Source organism: Dipodomys spectabilis, unplaced genomic scaffold (assembly GCF_019054845.1).
Source record: "Dipodomys spectabilis isolate Male_0828 unplaced genomic scaffold, ASM1905484v1 ptg000480l, whole genome shotgun sequence".
Lineage (NCBI taxonomy): Eukaryota > Metazoa > Chordata > Mammalia > Rodentia > Heteromyidae > Dipodomys > Dipodomys spectabilis.
Genome location: NW_024871157.1, coordinates 52,093 through 75,090, shown reverse-complemented (window position 1 = coordinate 75,090; position 22,998 = coordinate 52,093). Strand labels below are relative to the sequence as shown.

At 59.3% G+C, this 22,998-nt stretch overlaps 1 protein-coding gene across 1 annotated transcript in view; it reads left to right on the top strand.

The window, feature by feature from the left end:
- The window catches only part of LOC122098492 (transmembrane protein 132B-like), a 102,259-nt gene that overhangs the window by 60,907 nt on the left and 18,354 nt on the right, over positions 1 to 22,998 (top strand). The window contains exons 2-3 of the mRNA XM_042668940.1: positions 7,653 to 8,541; positions 22,363 to 22,509. Coding sequence (XP_042524874.1) covers positions 7,653 to 8,541; positions 22,363 to 22,509 — 1,036 coding nt within the window. The remainder of the gene's footprint in view (positions 1 to 7,652; positions 8,542 to 22,362; positions 22,510 to 22,998) is intronic.

Genomic DNA, 22,998 nt, shown 5'->3' with positions numbered 1-22,998 from the left:
CCTCAGTGTGATGGGAGTGCCTGCCTGGGATTCCAGAACTTTCCGACAGCACCTAGGCCTGTCCCCACCCCCTCCCTCTCCATGTCCCCGCAGGGCTGTGACCCACGCCCCCTCCCCCACCCCACCTCCTCCCCTCTACTGTGAGGCTGCTCCCCAGCCCACAGGTGTTTGGACCCCTGGCTTCTGACTCTGACCTCTAGGACCTGCGCATGTCAGGAACTCAGAGCGCCCCAGCACAGTGCATCTCTTCCCTCCAAAACTGAGCCCAGCGCATTGCTCATTCTAGTTTGTTCTCAGTCCCTCTCCTCTCCCACCACGGTCCTCCACGGTCCCGGGCGCCGCCGTCTGGGTGGCAGTGCTGCCGCGCTCACTCACCACCTCGCATCGCCAACACAGGCTGTGTTGGTCTCTTGTGGGGCGGTGCCTGCAAGGCCCCCCCAGGACCTGCTGGGGGGCAGTGTGGGTGGGGAACTGGGCAGGTCGAATCCGGGACGGCTGGAGTTGGTTTCCTCGGCCTGCACGCGAAGCTGTGGGCACGAGATGGGTGGATGTTGGAAGGCAGCGCGGGGCCCGGCCAGCACCCCGGGCCCGGCCAGCACCCCGGCCCTGCCAGCACCCCGGGGCCCGGCCAGCACCCCGGCCCTGCCAGCACCCCGGGGCCCGGCCAGCACCCCGGCCCGGGGCAACCTAAGGGGAGGCCGCTTCTTGTGGCTGCGTTGCCAGCGGCGGCCACCAGGTGGCGGTGCTGCCGCACAAGCCCGGGCTGGGCGGCCTCCAGCAGGTGGGCAGATGGGGTCCGGGCTCAGGCCCCACCTTGGGGGGCAGTTCAGTGTCCGCCTCGCCTCCCACCCGCTGGTCATGGAACGAGCCCTGGCCGCCTTGGCGGGAAAGGTGCCGCGGGCTCTTGTGGACCCCCGCCCTCCCCGTGGAGAAGCCAGTGGTTCCGCAGAAGGCCCCGCGTCTCTCCCCGGGCCTCTGCCGTGCTGACACGTGGAGCAGGCCCGGGCCTGCTCTGTGACCTCAGGCCGGTGTCCTGACGTCTCTGTCTCTGTGCTCTCACAAGATCACCAAGTTTCTGTGCGCATCCGTGCGTCCTGAGTGTGGCACGGGCTGCGAGGCGCGAGGCGCCGGCGAGCGGAGGCCTCCAGCCGGGCGCGCGGTGACACGCGTGTGCGCGTCTCCGCGTGGCCCCGCCGTGCTGGGGGGACGTCGGATCTGGGGAGGCTCGGCTTGCTGTGGCTGCGGGCCTGGGCCGCGTGGCCCGGCTGACGGGCAGCGTCACTCAGCGCCTCCCGCCCTCTCTAACCTGCGCCAGGGCCCGACGTGGAATGGACACGCCCGGAAAGGAGCACGCGGCCATCAGAGGCCTCCCGCGCAGCGGCCGGCCGCGAGGGCGCCACGAGCCCCGCGCCCCGCGCCCGCCACGAGCCCCGCGCCCGCCACGAGCCCGCGCCCACCATGAACCCTGCGCTCCTCCTCCGCCTGGTGCTTCTGGGACTCAGGCTCCGCCCGGCCCGGGGCTCCGCCCATCCCGTGGCTCCACCCATCCCGTGGCCCTGCCCCGCCCATGGCTCCGCCCAGCCTATAGCTCCCTCCAGCCCCTGGCCCCGCCCATCCCGTGGCTCCACCCATCCCATGGCCCTGCCCCGCCCATGGCTCCGCCCAGCCCCTGACCCCGCCCAGCCCATAGCCCTACCCAGCCCATGGCTCCGCCCAGCCCGTGGCTCCACCTATCCCCTGGCTCTGCCCAGCCCCTAGCTCCGCCCAGCTCCTGGCTCCACCTAGCACGTGGCCCCGCCCATCCCGTGACTGCCCAGCTGGTGGCTCTGCCCAGCCCTTGGCTCTACCCAGCCCCTGGCTCCGCCCAGCCCCTGGCTCCGCCCAGCCCCTGGCTCCGCCCAGCCCTGGCTCCGCCCAGTAGGTGGCTCTGCACAGCCGGTGGCTCCGCCCAGCCCTTGGCTCCGCCCAGCCAGTGGCCCCGCCCAGCCCGTGGCTCCGCCCAGCCCCTGGCTCCGCCCAGCCCCTGGCTCCGCCCAGTCGGAGAGCTGCGGTATCTTCCCCTCCCTCATTGTCTGAGGGCATAGCTGTCATTTTGGCTTCACAGTTAGGCACAGCTCTTCTGCCCAGAGGTTTGAACTCAGGGCTTTGTGTTTGCTAGGCGGTGCTCTACTGCCTGAGTCATGCTTCTACCGCTTTTTGCTTGGTTATTTTATGGATTGATTTTTGTGCTGCTCCCATTTAGGTTTTTCATTCTCAACAGACACTACCACTTGAGCCACGCTTCGAGTCCAGCATGGCTCCATGGAAATCGTGTCTTGAGAACATTTCTGTCAGGGCTGGCTTTGAACTATGGTCCTCCTGGTCTCAGCCCTCTGAGTAGCTAGGATTGCAGGTGTGAGTCACAAGCACCTAGCTACCTTTGAGAGGGTCTCACTTTTGGCCCAGGCCTGCCTGGATGACAGTTCTACTGTTTATCTTTCCTGGTGTAGCTGGGAGGGCCATGGAACACCGCCCTGCCCATCTTCTTCCATTGAGATGGGGGTGGGGTCTGGCAACTTTTAAACTATTTATTTTATTTTTGTTTCTTGGTACTGGGGATCAAACTGAGGACACTGCACTTGCTAGACAAGGGCTGCCACTGAGCTACATCCCAGGCCCTGGTCTTGCAGCTGTTTTGCCTGGATTGACCTGGAGCTCCGAACCTCCTGGTGGAGCTCTGCCTCTTGAGCAGCTAGGATGGCATGTGTGGGCCACCTGGGCCAGGCCTGGCGTGACTCCTTCAGGAGCCGCTCGGCTTGGTTTAGGGGGCTGTCCTCTTCCTGTGTGGTCATGTGGTTACCCTTCTGCAGGGAGACCCCGAGTCCTACACTGCATCAAGGCTCACCCTCGGGACTCCATCTCGGCTCATTTATTTCTGAAGGCCCTGTCCCCAAGTGCGGCCGCATATGAGGTCCTTGGGTGGGGCTTGGCTGTGAGTTTGGGGAGGAACAAAGCCCACATTGGCTTTGGCCGTGGTACGTGCATCTGATCGTTGTTACCAAGTGAACAGCTTGCCCGCCAGCCGCGGCTGGGCACCCCTGGGACAGCGGGGCACCCCCCGGGGACAGTGGGGTCCCCCTGGGACAGTGAGGCACCCCCCGGGACAGCAGGGCACCCCCCGGGGACAGTGGGGCACCCCTGGGACAGTGAGGCACCCCCCGGGACAGCAGGGCACCCCCCCGGGGACAGTGGGGCAGCCCTGGGACAGCGGGGCTGCGGGAGGGGGGGGTCACGCAGGAGTGGAGGGGGAAAGCGGGAAAAGAACTTGAGGAGAGAGGCCGTCGCTCATCCCAGAAATAAATGGAGGAGTGGGCGTAGGTGGGTGTTTATGAATTGGGGAGCAGTCCAGAATGTGTGGGTACCCCAAGACACAGAGCTGGAATTCAAGGGAGGCGAAGGAAGATCCCTTCCATTGGTTGAAGCAGGGCGCAGTCTGTGTATTAGACACCAAGACCGGCCCACATGGATTCAGGAGTTGAGCGTGAAACTATGTAGGAACACACACGTGCGGCACCCAGGCCCTGCACGCACATACCCGCACACGCACGGGCCCCCGTGGGCACACCTCATCCTCACAGCTGGCTGAGAGTGGAGGCGAGGTGCGTGCCGCTGTGGGGTGCTGGAGACAGCTCTGTCTCAGCACAACGCAGTGGGCGCGGGGCACGGCGGGCGTGGCGGGCGTGGTATAGAGCGCCAGCACCCCGCCTTGTGTCCCAAACCTGTGCGTTTGCCTCTGGTGGTGGGTCAGGCCTCTCAGAGGCCCCCCGCCCTCCCCCTCCCCCCGACCTCTTCTTCCAAAGACCTTGGCTGCTTCTGGAAGACAGTAGTCAGGTACAAGGTAGGGGTGTGTGTGAGAATCTTCTAGAGTATAGGCCGAGCACGGTTTTTCTACCCGCCAGTTCCTCTCTGTCCGTGTGGCTTTGTCACCACGGAGCTGCCTTTGCTGCTTGTCCTGGCCGTTGGTCCCTGCGTTGCACTTGGGCCACCGTGGGTACTAGCCTAGCACACTCGCACCACGGTGGCACCCGCCGAGCACCTTGGGCTGCCGTCGGTGTGAGGGAGGGTGCTACCGCTCAGGGGAGGGGTGTGAAGCTTAACGGGGAGCCCCAGTGTGGGCCACGCGGCAGCACGGGCGCGCTTCGGGGTCCCGGGTCCCCCGACCTGCCCTGCCCCACTCCCGCCTCCCCTCTCAGCCTTCGGTCCGCTGTCCACGCCCGCGTTGCCTCCCGCTGGGTGCAGAAGTGAACCCCCGAGGCTCTGCCTGAGGTGGCACCAGGGAGGCAGCGGCTTCTGCCCCGCTGTCTTGGTTTTGGGGACCCAGGGCCTGCCAGCCCCAAGCAGGCCCGCGCTCCGTCACGTCTCATATGTACCCAGCATCGTGGCGATGCCGTCGGCTCCTAGGGGCCTCAGTGTCCTGACAGCATCTCACGGATGGCCATGCGGGACTGCAACGCTCCTTCCGGCCCCAGCTCTCTGGGGCTTCCATGGCCCATTTAGCATCGCTGTTGGCAGTCAGGGCCAGGCAGTCTCCTGGGGTCTGCCTGGCACCTCTGCTCCCTGGAGACCTGTGGCCACAGTCTGCTGGGCTCCCTTGGGGGCGGTGGCAGGCCGCCAGCGCTCTATCAAGTGCCCCTTGCCAGTGCTGGCGGGGCCAGCTCACCCTGCGCAGGGTGGGAAGTCCCTTGGGGAGCGGGCGGTGGGGGGACAGCACCCCTCTACGCACCCGGAGGCTCAGGGAGGGACATTCAGGCCCCGCGTTGAGCTTTCTGAAGATACTGTCTCAGGGCTTCATAAAGTACCCCTGAAGGCCTGTCTGTCACAGTCTTGTTCAGGGACAAAGCGACGCCCGGCAGCTGATCTTTATGGCTTCCCATATAAACTTTCAAACAAAAGCCGTACCACATTTTGCTTGAGTTACGGTGGGGCCGAGCGTCAGCCTTGTGGGGCTGTGTCAGACAAAAGGGAAACTTCGCCTGCCATAAACAGGCAGGGCCAGCCTTTGTTTCCTGTAAATCAGGTCTTGAAGTGTAAAACAGCAACATAAAAGATAAAGGAATCAGCAGGCTTAGCATACAAACGGAGCAGACTGACATTTGCATTTCCTTCAATTTCCCTCTGCGTTTATACACACATAAGAATAACTTACACTCGGCCTTGGACATTACCTGAGTGTTAGAGAAGGTCATCTCTGGGCTGGTCTCTGCAGAAGCTGGTGGTCCTGGGGGGATGCTGTGGCCCTCAGAGGACCCAAGTGCTGTCACCGGTGCACAGGCCGGCAGACTCACCTGGAACTGTACTTTCCAATGGGAGGCGCCTTTGCTATTGCTTGGCATTATCCAAACACAGATCGCTCCCGGGGAGGCTGCGCAGGAAACCTCCCTGTAGAGAAAGTGGGCTCCTTCCGCGCCCGCTCTGGGAGAAGCCCACGCGTGTGTGTCTGCACAGGTCTGCGGCCATCTGGACAGGTGTGGCAGTCCTGTTTCCGGTGAGCCTGCAGCTGTCCGGTGGTGTGGTGTGTTTGTGGGCGGGTCTCTGGGTGTAATCCTTTCCCTGAGGCGGGTTTTATTGACACTCGTGCTTGGGGTGACTTTCCTCCTTGACCTTCATCCTGGTGCCTGGTGGCTTGCTTGGAGGGAGTGAGGTGGTGGAGGTGGCCGAGTCACCCGCTCGGCCTCTGCTGAAGGGGGAGGGCCGGCAGCCAGCAGGTGCAGGTGAAGGAGCGCTGGGAGCTACGCTCAGCTCTTACCGCAGAGAAGACATCCTTCTCCCCAGGGCTCTGCCCTACGACCCCACAACCCCATGACCCCGCTCCTCCCAGAAGGCCCCGCCTCCCAGCTCTGCCTCACTGCGGGGGGTGGGGGGGGGTAATCAGAGCTCTGACACAGCACCTTGGGGGACACGCTCCGATCGGCTGTTTGGCATATTTGCTGCACTGTGCGGACACCTTCGCCGTGCGGCAGTGTCGGCTTTCAAGCTCGTCCATGTAGCTCTGTCTCGTTTGTCCAGCTGCCGTGCTCCTCTGTAGAAGAACAGGGTGTAAGTCTCCTCAGTCAACCTCTAGTGTGGGTTAAGATGACACGTACCACTAGAAGGTCCACATTTTGATGGAGTATTACATAGGCAGCAAGTTCTCAATGCTTCTTACACATAAACTCACCCGCTGAGGTTGACTTTCTACATGCATCCTGCCTCATAATGAGGACATTTAAGGCACAGAGAAGTTCAGCGCCCAGCCTGGGGAGGCTGGGCTCCATGCAGTCTTCTGGCTCAGCACTGGGCTCTTCATTGTGTTGGCGGGGCTGAAGAGCGCCCCTCTGGGGGAAGTCCTTGGTACTCACTCTGGTGTGTCAGGAGCAGAGGTGCCTAGCAGTGGGAATGCTGAGCCTCAGGCCCAGCTCTGTAGCCACAGGCCCACGTCACACACCTCACACACGGTGAGGGGCCTGCCCTCTGCAGGGTGACAAACCACAAAGATGGCCATGACCTTGAGCATGACCTTGAGGTTGGGGGTTTGCACGAACAGATGGAGGCAGTGTGCCCGCCTGTGCAGGAGGCTGTTCACACAAGGCCACTGGATCAGTGGAAAATGGAGCCCTTCCCCTCTGTGCTGTGTATAACAGGACTTTCATCATGATGAGACTGAGGAATGGTGTGGCCAGCCGTGGGGAATGGTATGGCCGGCCGTGGGGAATGGCGTGGCCAGCCGTGGGGAATGGCGTGGCCGGCCGTGGGGAATGGCGTGGCCGGCCCTGGGGAATGGCGTGGCCGGCCGTGGGGAATGGCGTGGCTGGCCCTGGGGAATGGCGTGGCTGGCCCTGGGGAATGGCGTGGCCGGCCGTGGGGAATGGCGTGGCTGGCCCTGGGGAATGGCGTGGCCGGCTGTGGGGAATGGCGTGGCCGGCCGTGGGGAATGGAGTGGCTGGCCGTGGGGGAATGATGTGGCCAGTGGTGGGAATGGCATAGCCAGCGGTGGGGAATGGCATGGCCGGCCGTGGGGAATGGCGTGGCCGGCCGTGGGGGAATGATGTGGCCAGTAGTGGGAATGGCGTGGCTGGCCCTGGGGAATGGCGTGGCCGGCCGTGGGGAATGGCGTGGCTGGCCCTGGGGAATGGCGTGGCCGGCCGTGGGGAATGGCGTGGCTGGCCCTGGGGAATGGCATGGCCGGCCGTAGGGAATGGCGTGGCCGGCCGTGGGGGAATGATGTGGCCAGTGGTGGGAATGGCGTGGCTGGCCCTGGGGAATGGCGTGGCCGGCCGTGGGGAATGGCGTGGCTGGCCCTGGGGAATGGCATGGCCGGCCGTGGGGAATGGTGTGGCCGGCCGTGGGGGAATGATGTGGCCAGTGGTGGGAATGGCGTGGCTGGCCCTGGGGAATGGCGTGGCCGGCCGTGGGGAATGGCGTGGCCGGCCGTGGGGAATGGCGTGGCTGGCCATGGGGAATGGCGTGGCTGGCCGTGGGGAATGGCGTGGCTGGCCCTGGGGAATGGCATGGCCGGCCGTGGGGAATGCGTGGCTAGAGGATGTCTTCCTGGGGGGTGATGGAGACCGGTTGTGTTTATTTCTCTGCGCTCCAGAACTGGGTTTCACTCTGGTCTCTTTTCCTTCCGCTTGCAGCTGCCGAGAGTCGAGGCCCCCCGGACAGCCCGCAGAGGTTCTCCTCTCTGCCCACGTACCTCCCCGCCAGCCTTCAGGTCTCCAGCGCAGAGGAGGCTTTCTTCCTGAAGGAGGCCAACCAGGACCTCATGCGGAACTCCAGCCTGCAGGCCCGGGCCGAGTCGCTCTTCATCTACCGAGCCTGGTCACCGCCTGTCATCAACGCCAGCTACGGCCCCTTCTCGGTGGAGAAGATGGTGCCCCAGGACCTCATGCTGTCCCCCACCCCGTTTGGAAGCACAGAGAGGTTTCCCTTCAACTGGAAGCTGAAATCTCACATCCTAGCCACCTCCATCTACTCCAACAGACCCAAGGTGCAGACTCTGTTTTACATCGCCGGCGCGACCTGGGATGACCACGATGCTGGGGATGACCTTCCCTGCGTCAAGATGTTTGCCTTCCCAGAGGCCAGAGAAGTGGCGGCCAGTTGCCGGCTGCAGGGGACCCCCGGGCTGTGCGTGGCCGAGCTGGAGCTGCTGCCCGAGTGGTTCAGCTCGGGGCTGGACCTGGAGCCCGAGGAGGAGATCCCGGCGCTGCTGGGGGGCACGGCCATGGAGCTCTTCTTCAGCCTGTACCCGTCCGACGAGGCTGGCCAGTGTCCGCTGCAGGAGGAGGGCAGGTGGGAGAACAATGTCCACCTGGAGGACGGCCCCCTGCAGGGGCTCCCGGCCCGCGAGAGGATCGGCAGCGTGGTGGTCTACCCCACTCAGGACGACCTGCGCTGGTCCCTGGTGAGCCTGGATGAGAATGTCGCTCTGTCCGTCCCTCTGAACCTCGTGCGGGAAGGAGACACAGCCACCTTCTTGGTGTCTCTGGCCAGTAGCTCTGTGGCAGAGCAGTTCACTCTTCGGTAAGAGGCTTGCTGGGTTGGGTGGGGTGGACGTGAGCGATTGCGTAATCTTTGAGTCATCAATGAATAAAAGGGGTGGTGATCATCTGCTGAGTATCTGTGAAAGCTGGCCGCAGCTGGATGTCAGTCTAGCTGGCAGAGCAGGACTTCCCAATGGCTGCTAATCGTGAGCATGAGTTCCATTCGTGTGTGTGTGTGTGTGTATGTGTGTGTGTATGTGTGTGCAGACACGTGTGCACGCATGTCATTGGAGGGAGACGGGGTGGGGAGGAGGAGCATCAGGCTCAACAGAGGCCGGGAAGCAGCTCAGCTCCAGGGGCTGCACCCACCTGCTGGAGGAGGCCACTGAGGCTGGGGGACAGGGCCTGCCCTTCCTGGTGACTCTGTTCAAGGAAGTGGCAGGGCACTGGGGTCCGTGAGCGGCGGGAGGAGGTCTTTGCAGCCGTGAGCCCCTTTTAAGCCAATGCTGCTGAGAAGGCGGTCAGAGCCATGCTTTGTGCTCGGTGCTGGAATGAGCAGCAGCTGATAATGTCAAACCCTCTGTGCTGTTACGCCGGGCAGAACCTGGCTACACTGTGCAGGGTGTGTGTGTGCTGAGACAAGCCCCCACAGACGTGTGTTCTGTACCGCCCACGTGGCATTGAAGAATATCCAGAACTATGGCCAGTGCCAGTGGCTCATGCTTGTGAAGGTGCAGAGATCCTAACAAACACTGAAACCGTCGAGGTGAAGATACACTGTAAACCCTGCCCAGCAGAGAACATGAAGTGGGAGACAGAATTTCAGGAGTTGAGGATAAAGTCAACAGAATCGGGGGGGGGGGGGGGGGGGGAAATCAGAAGATAAAAGAGATTGGAAAAGTATGAAAGGAATTCCAAAGAATGGCAGGGCTCTGTTAAAAGACCAAACCTATGAATCGTAGGCATAGGAGCCGTGCTCTCTGAAGTCATAGGAAATCTATTGAATAACATTATAGTCAAATGCTCTCCATGTCTTGAAAAAGAAAGCCCATCCAGCTATAAAAAGCTTCTAGAAAACACAACAGGCCACACCAGCATAGAACCCCCCCACGGCCATATTTGAAACAGTAAATAGAGAGAACAAGGAGAGTACAGAGAGCCACAGAGAGGAAGGTCAAGTCACTCACAACAGAAAACTCACGGAGCCGGGCGCCGGTGCTCACACCGTCATCCTAGATACTCAGAAGGCTGAGAGCTGAGGAACGGTGTTTGAAACCAGCTTTGGCAGTGAGGCCTGTGAGACCGTTATATCCAATTAACTTCAGAAAATGCGAGAAGTGCTAGTGCACTGGCCTTGAGTACACAAGCTTAGGGACAGCGCCCAGGCTCTGAGATCGAGCCTCTGGACCCGTATAGCCCCTCCCCCCAAGAAGGATAGCACATCCTCGCCACAGAACCCCTCAAAGCAAGGGGTGCCTGGTGGTGGCGGTCACACCTGTAATCCTAGATACTTAAGAGGCTGAGATTACAGGATTGAGGTTCAAAGCCAGGACAGGAAAGTCTGTGATATTCCATCTTCAATTAACTGGTGAAATGTTGAGCTGGAGGCATGGCTCAAATGGTAGAATGCTAGCTATAAGCAAACAAACCAAGTAAGAGTGTCAGGCCCTGAGTTCAAACTGTGGTACAGGCAAAGAAAAAAAGGAAAGGAAAAAAAGCAAGCAGGGCTTGGAATGATGTGTTATAAGTGCTGCAAATTAACAGCCGCCAATCTAGTAAGACTATGATCCAGGAATGAAGGACAATGAGAACCTTCCATGATAGTAGGACCTAAACTTACAACCACAGGAATCCCACCCACTGAAGAGGAGGAGTCATGACCATGCGGACTCCACCCACCGAAGAGGAGGAGTCATGACCATGCGGACTCCACCCACCGAAGAGGAGGAGCCATGACCATGAGGCCATGGCGGGAGGAACTCAGGAGCCCCTGCCTCCCCTCTGGTTTTTGTGCTCTGGTGTGAATGGTCCCGGCTCTCCACACAGCAGATGCAGGTCTTGTCTGCAGACATGACATCTTACTGACAAAAACACTGGCCTGGGGTGAAAGGCTGGCCGAAGGACTTCCATGCAAGTGGACACCCAAAGCAGGCAGGAGCAGCAGAGTTCATGTCGGATACACCCCCAGCCGAAGTGAGTGGGGGGGGAGCGGCACTTCATGTTAGCGGAGGGAGCACACATGCCTGTGACCGTCGGTGTGCGTCGCGGCAGCCCCTGTGCTCAGCAAAGGGGGGAGGGAGGAGGGAGGGAGAGAGGGGGGAGGGAGGGAGGGAGGAGGGAAGAGGGAGGGGGAAGGGAGAGAGGGGGGAGGGAGGAGGGAGGGAGAGAGGGGGGAGGGGGGAGGGAGGAGGGAGGGAGAGAGGGGGGAGGGAGGGAGGGAGGAGGGGGGAGGGAGGGGGGAGGGAGGGAGAGAGGGGGGAGGGAGGGAGGGGGGAAGGGGGAGGGAGGGAGAGAGGGGGGAGGGAGAGAGGGGGAGCCGGCCAGCCAGTGTGGTTAAAATGGTGTCCATGCAGTGTAAAATACCAGAGCGAAGCCTTCTGAACTGTGAGCACACGCTTAGAAAGCTGAAGGACAGGAACGTAAAACGTACTGTGCTCAGGGTGTGGGCGCTAGAGGACGGGTGGACAGAGGGGAAGGAGTGAGCACGGGAGAACATTCTGGACTTGGGAGGCTTGCTGAGATGGCTGGGGCTGGTGGAGGCCGCGGTCAGGGTGAGTCCAGTCCGGGTGCGCCGTGTGCGTATGTGGAGGTGCGGTCAGGGTGAGTCCAGTCCGGGTGCGCCGTGTGCGTATGTGGAGGTGCGGTCAGGGTGAGTCCAGTCCGGGTGCGCCGTGTGCGTATGTGGAGGTGCGGTCAGGGTGAGTCCAGTCCGGGTGCGCCGTGTGCGTATGTGGAGGTGCGGTCAGGGTGAGTCCAGTCCGGGTGCGCCGTGTGCGTATGTGGAGGTGCGGTCAGGGTGAGTCCAGTCCGGGTGCGCCGTGTGCGTATGTGGAGGTGTGGTCAGGGTGAGTCCAGTCCGGGTGCGCCGTGTGCGTATGTGGAGGTGCGGTCAGGGTGAGTCCAGTCCGGGTGCGCTGTGCACGTATGTGTATGTGCAGCAGCCCTTTTGGTGCATCTCGTTCATGCTAATTTAAAAAAGCCTGGCGGTGTGGCCCAGCAGAAGAGCACTGGCCTTAGCAAGCGTGAAGTCCTCAACTGGAGCCCCAGCACCGCCCGTGCGGTGTTGGAAAGAGCTGCTGCCCTCCAGGGAGAGAGACATGTGGCAGGCCGTTTTCGTGGGGTGTGTTGGTGGCGGCTGGCGGCTGCGGCACCGTGGTGTAGTCCATGCTCCCCACATTTCCCCGTGCTTCTCTGGGTCTGTGTTGTCCATTGGTGTCACAGGGGAGGGATGGATGGGACAGAGCAGCGTTGCAGGCGGGTCTCTACGTCTTTCACGGCAGCTGGTGTCACCGCACGCTCATGGCATGTGTGTGTGTGTGTGTGTGTGTGTGAATGGAAGAGCTGGCCAGGGGTCACCACAGAGAGGACCCCCTCTCCCCACAGGGCCTGTAGAATGAGCCATCACTTCCCATGATGCACGTAGAAGGGCTTCTGGTATAGGGGGTCAGTGCAGGTTGCTGGTATGATAGACAGACAGAGATCTGTCTACTTGAGTCTATCCGTTCTTTCTTTTACACGACCGTGGGCATTTGTACCAGGCTAATTTTGGCATGTGTTCCTCACTGGTTCTACTACACATGGCATTACTTGTGCCTGGAGACAGAGTCTGGAGACGGCCAGGGGTTCCCGCCCGAGATCACGCGCTGGGGAGGAGGCCAGGGCCACGGTGCGGGCTGCCCGTGTGTCCAGCGCCTCCGTTCCAGCCGCTCTTGGGCGCTTCACATGTCTTGATGGGGACTGGCCATCCCAGGTTTCTGGCCAGCACTCAGATGCTGTATTTTGCTTTGTTTAGTGGCCAGAGAGAAACACACTGAGATTGTGAAAATGAGAGCAAGAAGGAGCTGTTGATCCAAAGCTGGTGATGGCGGGAAGTTGCTGCCATCTTTTTCTTTTTTTTTTTTTTTGGGTCCGGTCGTGGGGCTTGAACTCTGGGCCTGGGTGCTGTCCCTCAGCTCTTCAGCTCAAGGCGAGCGCTCTACCACCTGAGCCACAGCGCCACTTCCAGTTTTCTAGTGGTTTATTGGAGATAAGAGTCTCACAGCCTTTCCTGCCCAGGCTGGCCTTGAACTGCGATCCTCAGATCTCAGCCTCCTGAGTAGCCAGGATGACAGGCGCGAGCCAGCGGCGCCCAGGTGCTGCCATCTTTGTTTACAGAAACTCAGAGACGCGCAGAGGGGTGGGGCGCTGTGCGGAGGGGCAGAGTGTCAGCAGCAGGAGATAGAAGGGAGGCTTTGCGTGGGAAGTGTGTGGGGGGGGGCAGAGGCAGGACCAGGAGGGGCAGGGAGGTCGGGCGGCAGCAGCCTCCGCTCCTCTGATGGGAAGAGTTGGAAGCGGAGGCAAGAAACAGGGAAGGTGGGAGCCACTGGGGCAGCTCTGGCCATTCCAGACAGTGCCTGGACAGCTGGGGGTTGTCAGCCCGACTGGCAGACCTGGGAGTGCGTGCTGACACACACACACACACATGCACACACACACACATGCACACGCACACGCACACGCAGGCACGCACATGCACATGCACACGCACATGCACACGCACACACACGCACACACACGCACACACATGCACATGCACACACACACACATGCCCATCTTCCTGCATGGGCACACACATGCCACTCACCCACCTGCATGCACACCCACGCATGCACCCACACATGCACACACTGTGGTTTGGTTATGGTCACCCTAGAAAGCCCTCTGGGTGCCCCCAGAGGAAAGCAGCGAAGTAGCCTTGCGGGCCACTGAGCTGGGGGCTCAGGCTTTGTTAACCTCCACTCCGCGTGGCTGTCGCTGAGGGCCCTGGGTGGGGGGGCAGAGGAGTTCTCTTGGGGACTGGCAGGACCGTGCTCAGCAGGGGTGTGGCTCCCGGGGCTGGTCTGCCGGCTTGGGCTTGGGGTTTCCTTTCCGGGCACCTCTCTCTGGGAGGGGAGGTCTGGGAACAGCATTCACACACAGGAAAGGTGTCCCCAGCCTACCCACCCACCTCTGCACCAGCTGAGCCCAGCTGACGTTGCCACCCGCATCCCAGCCTGCCCCAGGACCTGCAAACGGCCGTCCTTCCAGCTGCCAGGGCAAAGGTGGCTGGGTGATGGAGTGATTTGCCATTCCGGAATCTTCTGTGTTGCCTGCCCAGGCTCAGCCTAAACTGGGGGGACTGTGGAAGGAGGGGGTTGTGGGAGGAAACTCTCCAAGCCTTCTGTGGGGCTCAGCCAGGTCTGCACGGGTCTCTTCTGTGCCAGAGATGCTTCTTCTTCCTCTCTCCCCCCCCACGCCCTCTCTGCGCCCCTCTTCCTGGACCCGGTTGTGCCTGGCAGTCTCTGATTCCGTCACTTCCTGCGCTTGGTGCTCACTCAGGGATTGCGATTGTAGAGGTTGAGGGAAATAGGTAGACGGCGAGGCCGTTTGTGGGAAGGAAGCCCGGTGTTCCCAGCACTGCACACAGAGAACCCCAGTTCTGGCGGTCTCGTGTGGCCAAACAGGGGTCAGGAGTTAAATGTGTGTGGCAGGTTGGATTGTGCAGCCAAAACCCATGAGAGCAGACGGAGCATGCCCGCCCCTGGGCAGGAGCCCCCACGCAGCTGCTGGCCCTGCTGACCGGAGGAGGCTCTGAGCACTGGCCCAGGGCCTGACCTAGGTGCCATCCGCACGCAAATCCTGTTCTCATGGAAATGGTGTCAGGAATTGTGCTGCAGCCAGGGAGCACACGGCGTCCTGCCGTATTCAAGCTCAGATCTGAAGAGAGCCGCCACCTCTGTGTGCCCACACACGCGTGGAGAACCCGTGTGGGGTCCAGGTGGACAGCCGAGCTCCCGAGGGAACGGGAGGGCTCTGTGTTCTCACGATCCGCGCGGTCCGTTTTATTATGGAGAGATGGAAGAACCCCCACCTCCCCCATGGATGCTTCTCCTGACCTGACGTGGGGAAGTGGGCCCGGAGCCCAGGGGTGTGATGGATTCTACACTGCTCCAGAATTAGCTTCCTGGGTGGCGGCACGCCTGGTGGCTGTGGCTGGCCGTCTTGAAGGAGCCACCACGCCCTGTAACACCGGGTAGAAGGTTTGATGCTCGCTGCAGTCCTGTGTTTCCATAGCAACGTGACTGGAGGCCAGAGAAAGCGGTAGACGGCTGGCGAGGCCTGCCCAGGAGCCCCCCCCCCCATGCCCAGAGCTCCCCATCTGGTCCCTTCAGCCTCTCTCCCAAAGTTACCGTTTCTGGCAAAGACTTTGGGCTCTCAATTGTCTTAGAGGATAGCTCACGTCAGCCCAGAAACGGATCCTGGTGCCTTGCGAACCACCAGCACAGGGCAGAGACGATTTCAGAAAGGCTGTGGGCGTTCGAGAACCGTGTGCGATCTTGGGTGCTGGGCCTTGCCTGCAGCTGGGTGAACCAGACAGGCGGTCTCTGCTTGCTGCCCTTCCTGTCCCTCCCCGACCACCTGCCAGACCCCCTGTCTGTTGCTTTGTTTAGTTTGAAATGTCTAGAACCCACAGCCTGGGCTGGGAGCTGTTGGCAGACAGCAGCGTCTGGCCAGAATTCAATAACATTGTTCTGTTTTTATTGTACTTATTTTAAGGTTTTCTCTTCTCTCTGGAAAGTAATATTGCTTTTCTTTCTTTTTTTTTTTCCATTTCAAATGCTGATATATTGCTTCCTCCCTAGGTAAATTAATGCAAATCCAGCAAACAGATTTAAAAGAAAATATAAAGTAACCAGACAGATGGTGCCCAGGATAAGCAGACGGGGTGGTGTGGGGTTGCTCGCGTCCCCTGCGTGAGGCCGCGTTTGGCTTCCTGTCTTCAGGGCTCTCTGATCGCCAGCCTGTTAGATGACCACGTGTGTCCCCCATCAGCCGCCCTTGCCAGTGGCAGGAGCATTGTAAGCTTGTTAGAAACCCCTGTTCTTCACCTTCAATGCTAACGACTCCTTTCGTCGGAGGCTGCCTCTTCTGGGCACTCTGGATGTGGTGAAAGCAGATGGGAACCGGCAGGTGGATACCGCAGCCAGGTGGAGGCAGACGTGTGAAGCCAGTCGGATACAGACAGATGGACGCAGGAAGAGGTGTGTGTGTGTGTGGGGACGTGCTCCATGCAGTGTGGTTTTGACAACTAAAGATAAACTCAGTTCGTTTTTAGCGGTGTGATTTCCCCCCAGACGTGTCTTCCTCCTTCCTCGGAGCTGGTGTGTGAGCATACCTGGAGTGGGGCTCTGGGACGGGGCGCCGGCTGCCCCCACCGCCGTGGACGGGGCTGGGCAGCAAGGTTGCGTGCTGCCTGGGAGAATCGCCCGTTGGAGCTGTAGCTCTGCGAGGCTGGGGAGCAGCCTCAGCGTGTGGGGCCCTGCGGGGACACCGGGGGTGCTCAGAGGTGGCGGCTTCTTTCTGAAATCAGTGTTTGGCAGAGTCCAGGCCCATGGCCGTGATTCCTGCCACGTCTGCACGCTGCCCACCCTCGGCCCGCGTGGGCCTCCTCGCCACGCTGGTCATCTCAACGGAAGCACAGGTCTCGTCAGTGAATGCGTCTTAGGAGCACACCGTGGTGGCCGTGGTACGGGAAGGGCCGCTGTGTGACCAGGGAGCGGCGGCTGCAGACGCACTCAAGGTCCCTGCCCTCAGCCGGTCGGGGGGTGGTGATCACTTTTCAGAGACGAGAGAAGTATATTGTCTTGTTTTTATTTGGGGGGGGGGTGGATCTTTTCCATTTGGGGCATATTAAGTGTGATTTTCCATGAGAGTTCTAAGAAGTGATTTCAAGGATAGTAGGGCCTTCTGATCCACAGAGTCCGCAGAGGAGAGCGTGCGCGTGCTCGGGATGTGGTGTTGAGTGCTGTACCCGGATGCTTGCTTCTTTTCCCCTGAACGCCATGCAGCTTCTTCTAAAGACAAGCTGCCTTCCAGCAAATCTGAAATTTTCACGTAAAGTCAAGTGCGTCACACACACTTTCTGTTTGGAAGGGTTGCCATCATTCTTATTTTGCTCTTGTCTTTTGGGAGGCAGAGGTTCATAAGATTCAGCGCAGGAGAAGGGCAGGCCCCTGTGATTTAAATGTCCTTGGAGTCAGAGAGTGCACGTGAGGATTTAAAATGTCTGTTTTTGAAATGTTTATATTATTATGATGATGTTTTTCAGTTAGTCATGGGGCTTGAAATCTGGGCCTGGGCGCTGTCCCTCAGCTCTTCAGCCTAAGGCTAGGGCTCTACCACTTGAGCCACAGCGCCACTTCCGGCTTTTTCTGCTTATGCAGTGCTGAGGAACCAAACCCAGGGCCTCATGCATGCGAGGCAAGCACTCTACCACTGAGCCACCTTCCCAGCCCCTATTATATTATTTTCAATTGTTATTATTAAAGAGATGTACAGAGGTGTTACCATTTCATAAGTCAGGTAATGAGCACTTTTCCTTCTGGACAGTGCCACTCATTTCTTTGCTCTCTCCCAGTTATTTATTATTTTTTGACAATGCTTGGGTAACAAATCTATGAAGCAGGCAAGCTTACTGTATTCACTTGTTTAGGGATTTGGGACTTAGAAGAAAGTTCTGTATTGCAAAAATAATGTACGTGGTAAGAGGTGTAGCAGTAGATGTGTGTGTGTGAATGTGTGTATGTGTGCACGTATGTGTCTTGGTAGCAGTGAGTACCCAGGCAACTGTCTCTCTATTCAGGAAATACCTCACGTGCCGGGTGAACCTTCAGCTGTGTCTGCACGGGAAAGAGGAGGTGAGGAATATCATCGTGGTTCAAAAATGCTTTCAAGTACTACGATGAAATGATTCTTTATTAGGCATTTGGAAGTTTATATCACCAAACAGTCTACAAATAGCAGGTCTGATGGAAAATGAGTTTAATTCCTTGAAAGGTCAGGCTCCTTTTGAGTTACGGATTGAATTTTTCTCTCTTAGCTTTGTTTATTAATATTTATGACTGAAATGATGGATGAGACAAGGAAAGATCCATGAGTGTTTCCAGAGGTTCCCCCGATTTAGTATTTGCTCTCTTTACTCACAAGGAGGGCTGAAATATTAAATATCCTTTTCCATCTGCTGTCTTGCCCTTGAATGACAGGGGGTAACTTTTTGTGTGTGTCTTCTGTGAACACAGGAAGGATTTTAACCAGCCCTCTGAGTGGTAGAAATGTCAGAGCTTGACTGTTTTTGTCAGTGAACTTTCAATTGCAAATAGAAGAAACACAGCTCAAATGGGCTTAAGGGAATTACTGGCTGCTGTAGCTGAAAAGCTCCAAGACAGCCTTAGGTCTAGCTGGATCCAGACCCTTAGACATCTGGCTGGAAACCCACCCAACTTTACCTGCTGTCCCTGCCTTCCTCTTCTGGCTTCATTCTCTGGCAGGGGCTGGATCCCCGCAGATCTGGGGGGGGGGGGCTTTTCCTCGAAGCATCCAGGAGAGACCCTGTCAACACCTCAATTTTAGGCTTCTGGTTTCCAGAACCGTGATAATTTCAGTTGTTGTAAAATTTATTTCCCAGGCTGTTCTAAGAGTCCTGGGAAGCCAATATAGCTAGCATGGAACAGGGGACACCCAACAGGACGTTTTTGGGTGAGCTCTGTTTGACTGACTGCAGGAGGTGTTGTGGTTTGAGATTACACACATGACCGTGAGGCTGAAATCTGGGAGGCAGTCTTGCGCTGTACGAGCCACTGTTTGGCTGGAGAAGCGCGTAATAGCGGTCCCCCGCAGCTGGGAGCACAGGCAGGGTGTGCCCGGGCTCGCTGGCTGCATCAGCTTTCTGCAGAAAGCAGACAGGAACCACAGCTGCCTTGCACGCATATCTGCAAAGGGAGGTAGAGATGGCTCTGTCTCCAGTTCCCTTCCTTTGCTGGACTCCATGGCTTTGCACGTAGCTTTTCCTAGTTGCTGATATTCAGCTTTCCTCCAGGAGGTAAAATACCCACCAGTGCATTAAATAACCAATCAACCCACCAACCAACTAACCAGCCAACCAGCCATCCAACCAACTGAATAACCAGCCAATTAACCATCCAGCCAATCCACCCAACAACCAACTAACAGACCATCCAACCAACTCACTGACCAACTAACCAGCCATCCAACCAACTGAATAACCAGCCAATTAACCATCCAGCCAATCCACCCATCAACCAACTAACAAACCATCCAACCAACTTGCTGACCAACTAACCAGCCATCCAACCCACCAATGAACCAACCTTTCCACCAATTAACAAACTAAACAACGTGTCAACCAACCGTCCATCTATGGATCTATCCATCCAACTAGCTATCAGCCACCCACCCACCTATCCATCTATCCATTGATCGATCCATCCATCCATCCATTTGTCCATCCCTCCATTCAACCATCTATCCATCCACTCACTCAGCAGTCAACCAAGCCCTGATCCATCCATATATCTAAACAGCTACCATCCATCTATCCATCATCCATCCAACTAACTAAACAACCAGCCAACCAGCCAGCCAATCAATAAGCCAACCAATCTATCAAGCAATTAACCAGTCAGCCAACTAATGAACATACCTGCCAGGCAACCCACAAACTACTAGCCAACTAGTTAGCCAACTAACTAATCAATTAACTAACTAATCAACCAGCTAGTGAACAACATTCAGGCGTCAATCAATCATTGGGAGAAGCAGGGAAATATAGATTGATTACTCATGGTTTTAGCAAAGTATGGTAAATAAACACCTCCCCACACATGTGTAGTGGAGGTCGGCCAATGGTGGGAGGCTGCTGGCGTGCTGCGCCTTCACCAGCTGTGTTGGAACTGCAACCGAGCATTGGCATTTATTCCCCCCTCAATGGCTGTCTCCTTGGAACCACACACCTGCAGTACTGAGATCTCTTGTAACTAAAATAACGCTTACGTTTGCCAAAACGTGAAGTTTCTGATGGATCCAAAGCTATGCACAGGATCCTCGAGTGCCCACCTGCGCACGGTGTCCCTCCTGGACGTCCTCCGTTCTCAGAGCGGAGCTCCCGCTTCCCCAGCGCGGCCTTCACAATACCTGTCCCCGCGGTCCACATCTCAGCACCATGGAGAGCACACGAGGGGCATCTCCGCAGGTCCCCTGGTGGGGAGTGCCCTCCTGCTCCCTGGACTCTGTGTCGTGCACTGTGCCAGGTTCAGCCGGGCGCTGGAAGGCGCTGCCAGCACGGCATGACTCTGCCAGCCCTCAGGTGTCTGGCAGGAGATGGGGCTGCATCCTCCATGGCTAATTTATCACAGAGAATGTGGTTTGCCAAGTGAAAGCTCTCTGCAGCTTAATCTTAATCACGCCCAATTGTAAATGGTGTGTGTGTGTGTGTGTGTGTGTGTGTGTGTGTATATCATACCCAGCTGGCACTGGTATGGGTCAGGATCTCTGCCACTTCACACGCTGTGCTCCTGAGGTTAAGAACCCCTGAACCCAGGGATCTACCTGGGTGGTGTTGCCCCTGCCCTTCCCTGGGCAAGGGCACAGGAATGTCGCTCATTGGGCCCCCGTGTCAGCCCTCAGAGGACCCCCAGGGACCGATGGCACCTTGGAGGGAGGCCCTGCATTCTGCCAGCGTTGATGGCGCTCCTCCTGTTTGCCAGGCATGCCTCTCAGCCGCAGGGATGAGGCAGGAACAGGAACACACATCCCGTGGGGAAGGTGAGCGAGGCCACGTGTGGGTGTGTGCGTGCGGGGAGGGGGGCGGAGGGAGGGGCGTGCGTGCGGGGAGGGGGGAGGGGCGGAGGGAGGGGCGGCCCGGCCCTTCCACTGCCTGGTCTCGGGGTCTCATCCGAGCCCGCTCTGCCGCAGCGCCCCACCGGCTGAGGACAGGCCACGGGCCCGGCCGGCGCACGTGCTGCTGGTTTTGAGGGACTTTCCTTGTGGGCGTTTGTGTTGTGTCCGAGGCCAAGGGTGAGCAGAGTCTGACCGAGGAAGGGGGCAGTGCGCCTGAGGCCGGGGGTTGGCAGAGGATGGCCGGCATGGGGGGATGGCCAGGCGGGTGGGGGGCCCCACGGCCGTGCCCCGGGGCGGTGCTCTGCCAATCCATCGCGCTCTGTGGGACCCCACGGTTTCACCGTCCATGTCGTTATTTGCACGAAGACGACGCAAACACATATGCGCGTGTCTGGTGTGCGTGTGACCCGGGTGAGCTGTGGGTGTGCAGGCCGGGGCCGGTCCCTTCGGGCCTGGGAGGGGTGGTGTGAGCCGGGGAGGTGGGGTGAGGGACTGGGAGCCAGCGCCCAGGTGATGCCGGGGGCGCCCTCCTGCCGCAGCCTCCCGTCGAAGGGGACGGGGTGGGCGGCGGGGAGGCCCGGTCCTCGGAGCCCTGAACCCATGCGGAGACAGCCACTGGGCCCTGGCCTCAGGTCGTCTGTCAGAGTGGGTGGGGGCAGGGCCCGGCGCGGCCCCCTCAGCCCCTTGCAGGAGGAGCCGCAGGGGGCCCGGCGCAGCTGTGGGGCCGGGGCTCGGCCAGAACAGCAAGGGCTCATGCCCAGCCCACAGCGGCGGGCGGGACCTGCCCGCTGCACACAGGCTCTGGAACATTCTCTCCAGCTGCTGGAAGGCCGAGCGCGGGGCAGACAGGGCGCCTCTGTCCGTGGCGTGCATGAATTAACTCCAGGAACATGGCTGTGCAAGAACGGAGGCTTTGTACGAGTAGCAGACGTAATCCACAGAGCCCGGTGGGACCCGGCCGGGGTGAGGGGCACCTGTGGGGTGGACGGCCCCCCTCGGGGGCAGGGGCTGGCCCCGAACCGCAGGGAACAGCGGATGGCAGAGGCCGGAGAGGCCTGGAGGAAGGGGGAGGGGCGGGAGCGTGTCTTCTGTTTAATTAGATGTGCAGTGATCTGAGCGCCCCCACCCTCCCCCCCAGCCCCAGGGTCCCAGAAGTTGGCAGCAAAACCAGCCCAGAGCTCAGTCTAGCCACTTCAGGTTTTCCCTCCGCGGGTCTCACAGTTTGGCTGTTTCTTTCAGGTTTCGCTTCCGATAAGTCCTTTGTTGTGTCTTGTTAGGTGTCCTCTGTTCTGGGGATGGGACGTTTGCCTGCTTCCCTCCCCCCGTTTTGAGATTAAGGTTGCAGCGTTCAACCAGGCGCTTCCAGCCGACAGCTTAGGGCGTTTACCACGTCCACTGCCTGTGCAGGCACCACCTCCTTTATTTCTAAAACCGTGCTCAGCAGAAATCAAGAGGATCGTGCGTCAAGGCCAGCCAGGGCAAAAAGTGGAGTGAGTGCGTGGTGAGGTGGGCTGGGATGCCCTGGGCTGTGCACCGTGTGATGGTGGAGCAGCGCTCCTGTGTGGCCGCACCCTGCGCCCGGGCACCTTTCCAGGGAGTGCCCGTGTCTGCGGCCTCACCAGGCACAGCCCCCAGAGGAGCGCGGCTCTGACACACAGACCAGGCAGAGCACTAACGCAGGTGGCAGAGCGCGGGGCTCACGCGTGGGCATTTACAGGAAGCTGCTTTTAGACGTAGTCTCACTGTAGCACAAACTGGCCTCAAACTCGCAGTCCTGCTTCAGTGTCCCAGTGCTGGGATGACAGGGTGTGTTGCTATGCCTGCCTTAGGACCTCCTGGGGAAGGAGTCGTTTGTGCGCGCTCTTCCCTGCGTGCCGGGGTGGGCTGGTGCTCCCTATCTGACCGCCTGCTCTCCTCACCTTGCAGGATGAAGGCAGCCGCTGGCGTGAGGATCATGGCGGTGAGGCTCAGCAAGGAGGACCAGTGGGCGGTGCAGGAGGAAATAGAGCACAGCAGCACCCAGACCACGGCGGTCCTGGCCTGCGTGGGCCACCACGCTGCCACGCAGAGCAGGTGAGCGCCACAGGCCGGCCCGTGCTGGGGACTGGGCGTGGGGGAAAAGCGTGGACTTGGAGTCACGGAGTGCTGGGGGCCGTGCGTCCTCTGTGTGTGAAAGGCCGCGTGTCCTGTGTGTGTGTGTGAAAGGCAGTGTGTCCTGTGTGTGTGTGTGTGAAAGGCAGTGTGTCCTGTGTGTGTGTGTGAAAGGCAGTGTGTCCTGTGTGTGTGTGTGTGAAAGGCCACGTGTCCTGTGTGTGTGTGTGAAAGGCAGTGTGTCCTGTGTGTGTGTGTGTGTGTGAAAGGCAGTGTGTCCTGTGTGTGTGTGTGAAAGGCAGTGTGTCCTGTGTGTGTGTGTGTGAAAGGCAGTGTGTCCTGTGTGTGTGTGTGAAAGGAGTGTGCCCTCTGTGTGTGTGTGAAAGGCCACGTGTCCTGTGTGTTTGTGTGAAAGGCAGTGTGTCCTGTGTGTGTGTGTGTGAAAGGCAGTGTGTCCTGTGTGTGTGTGTG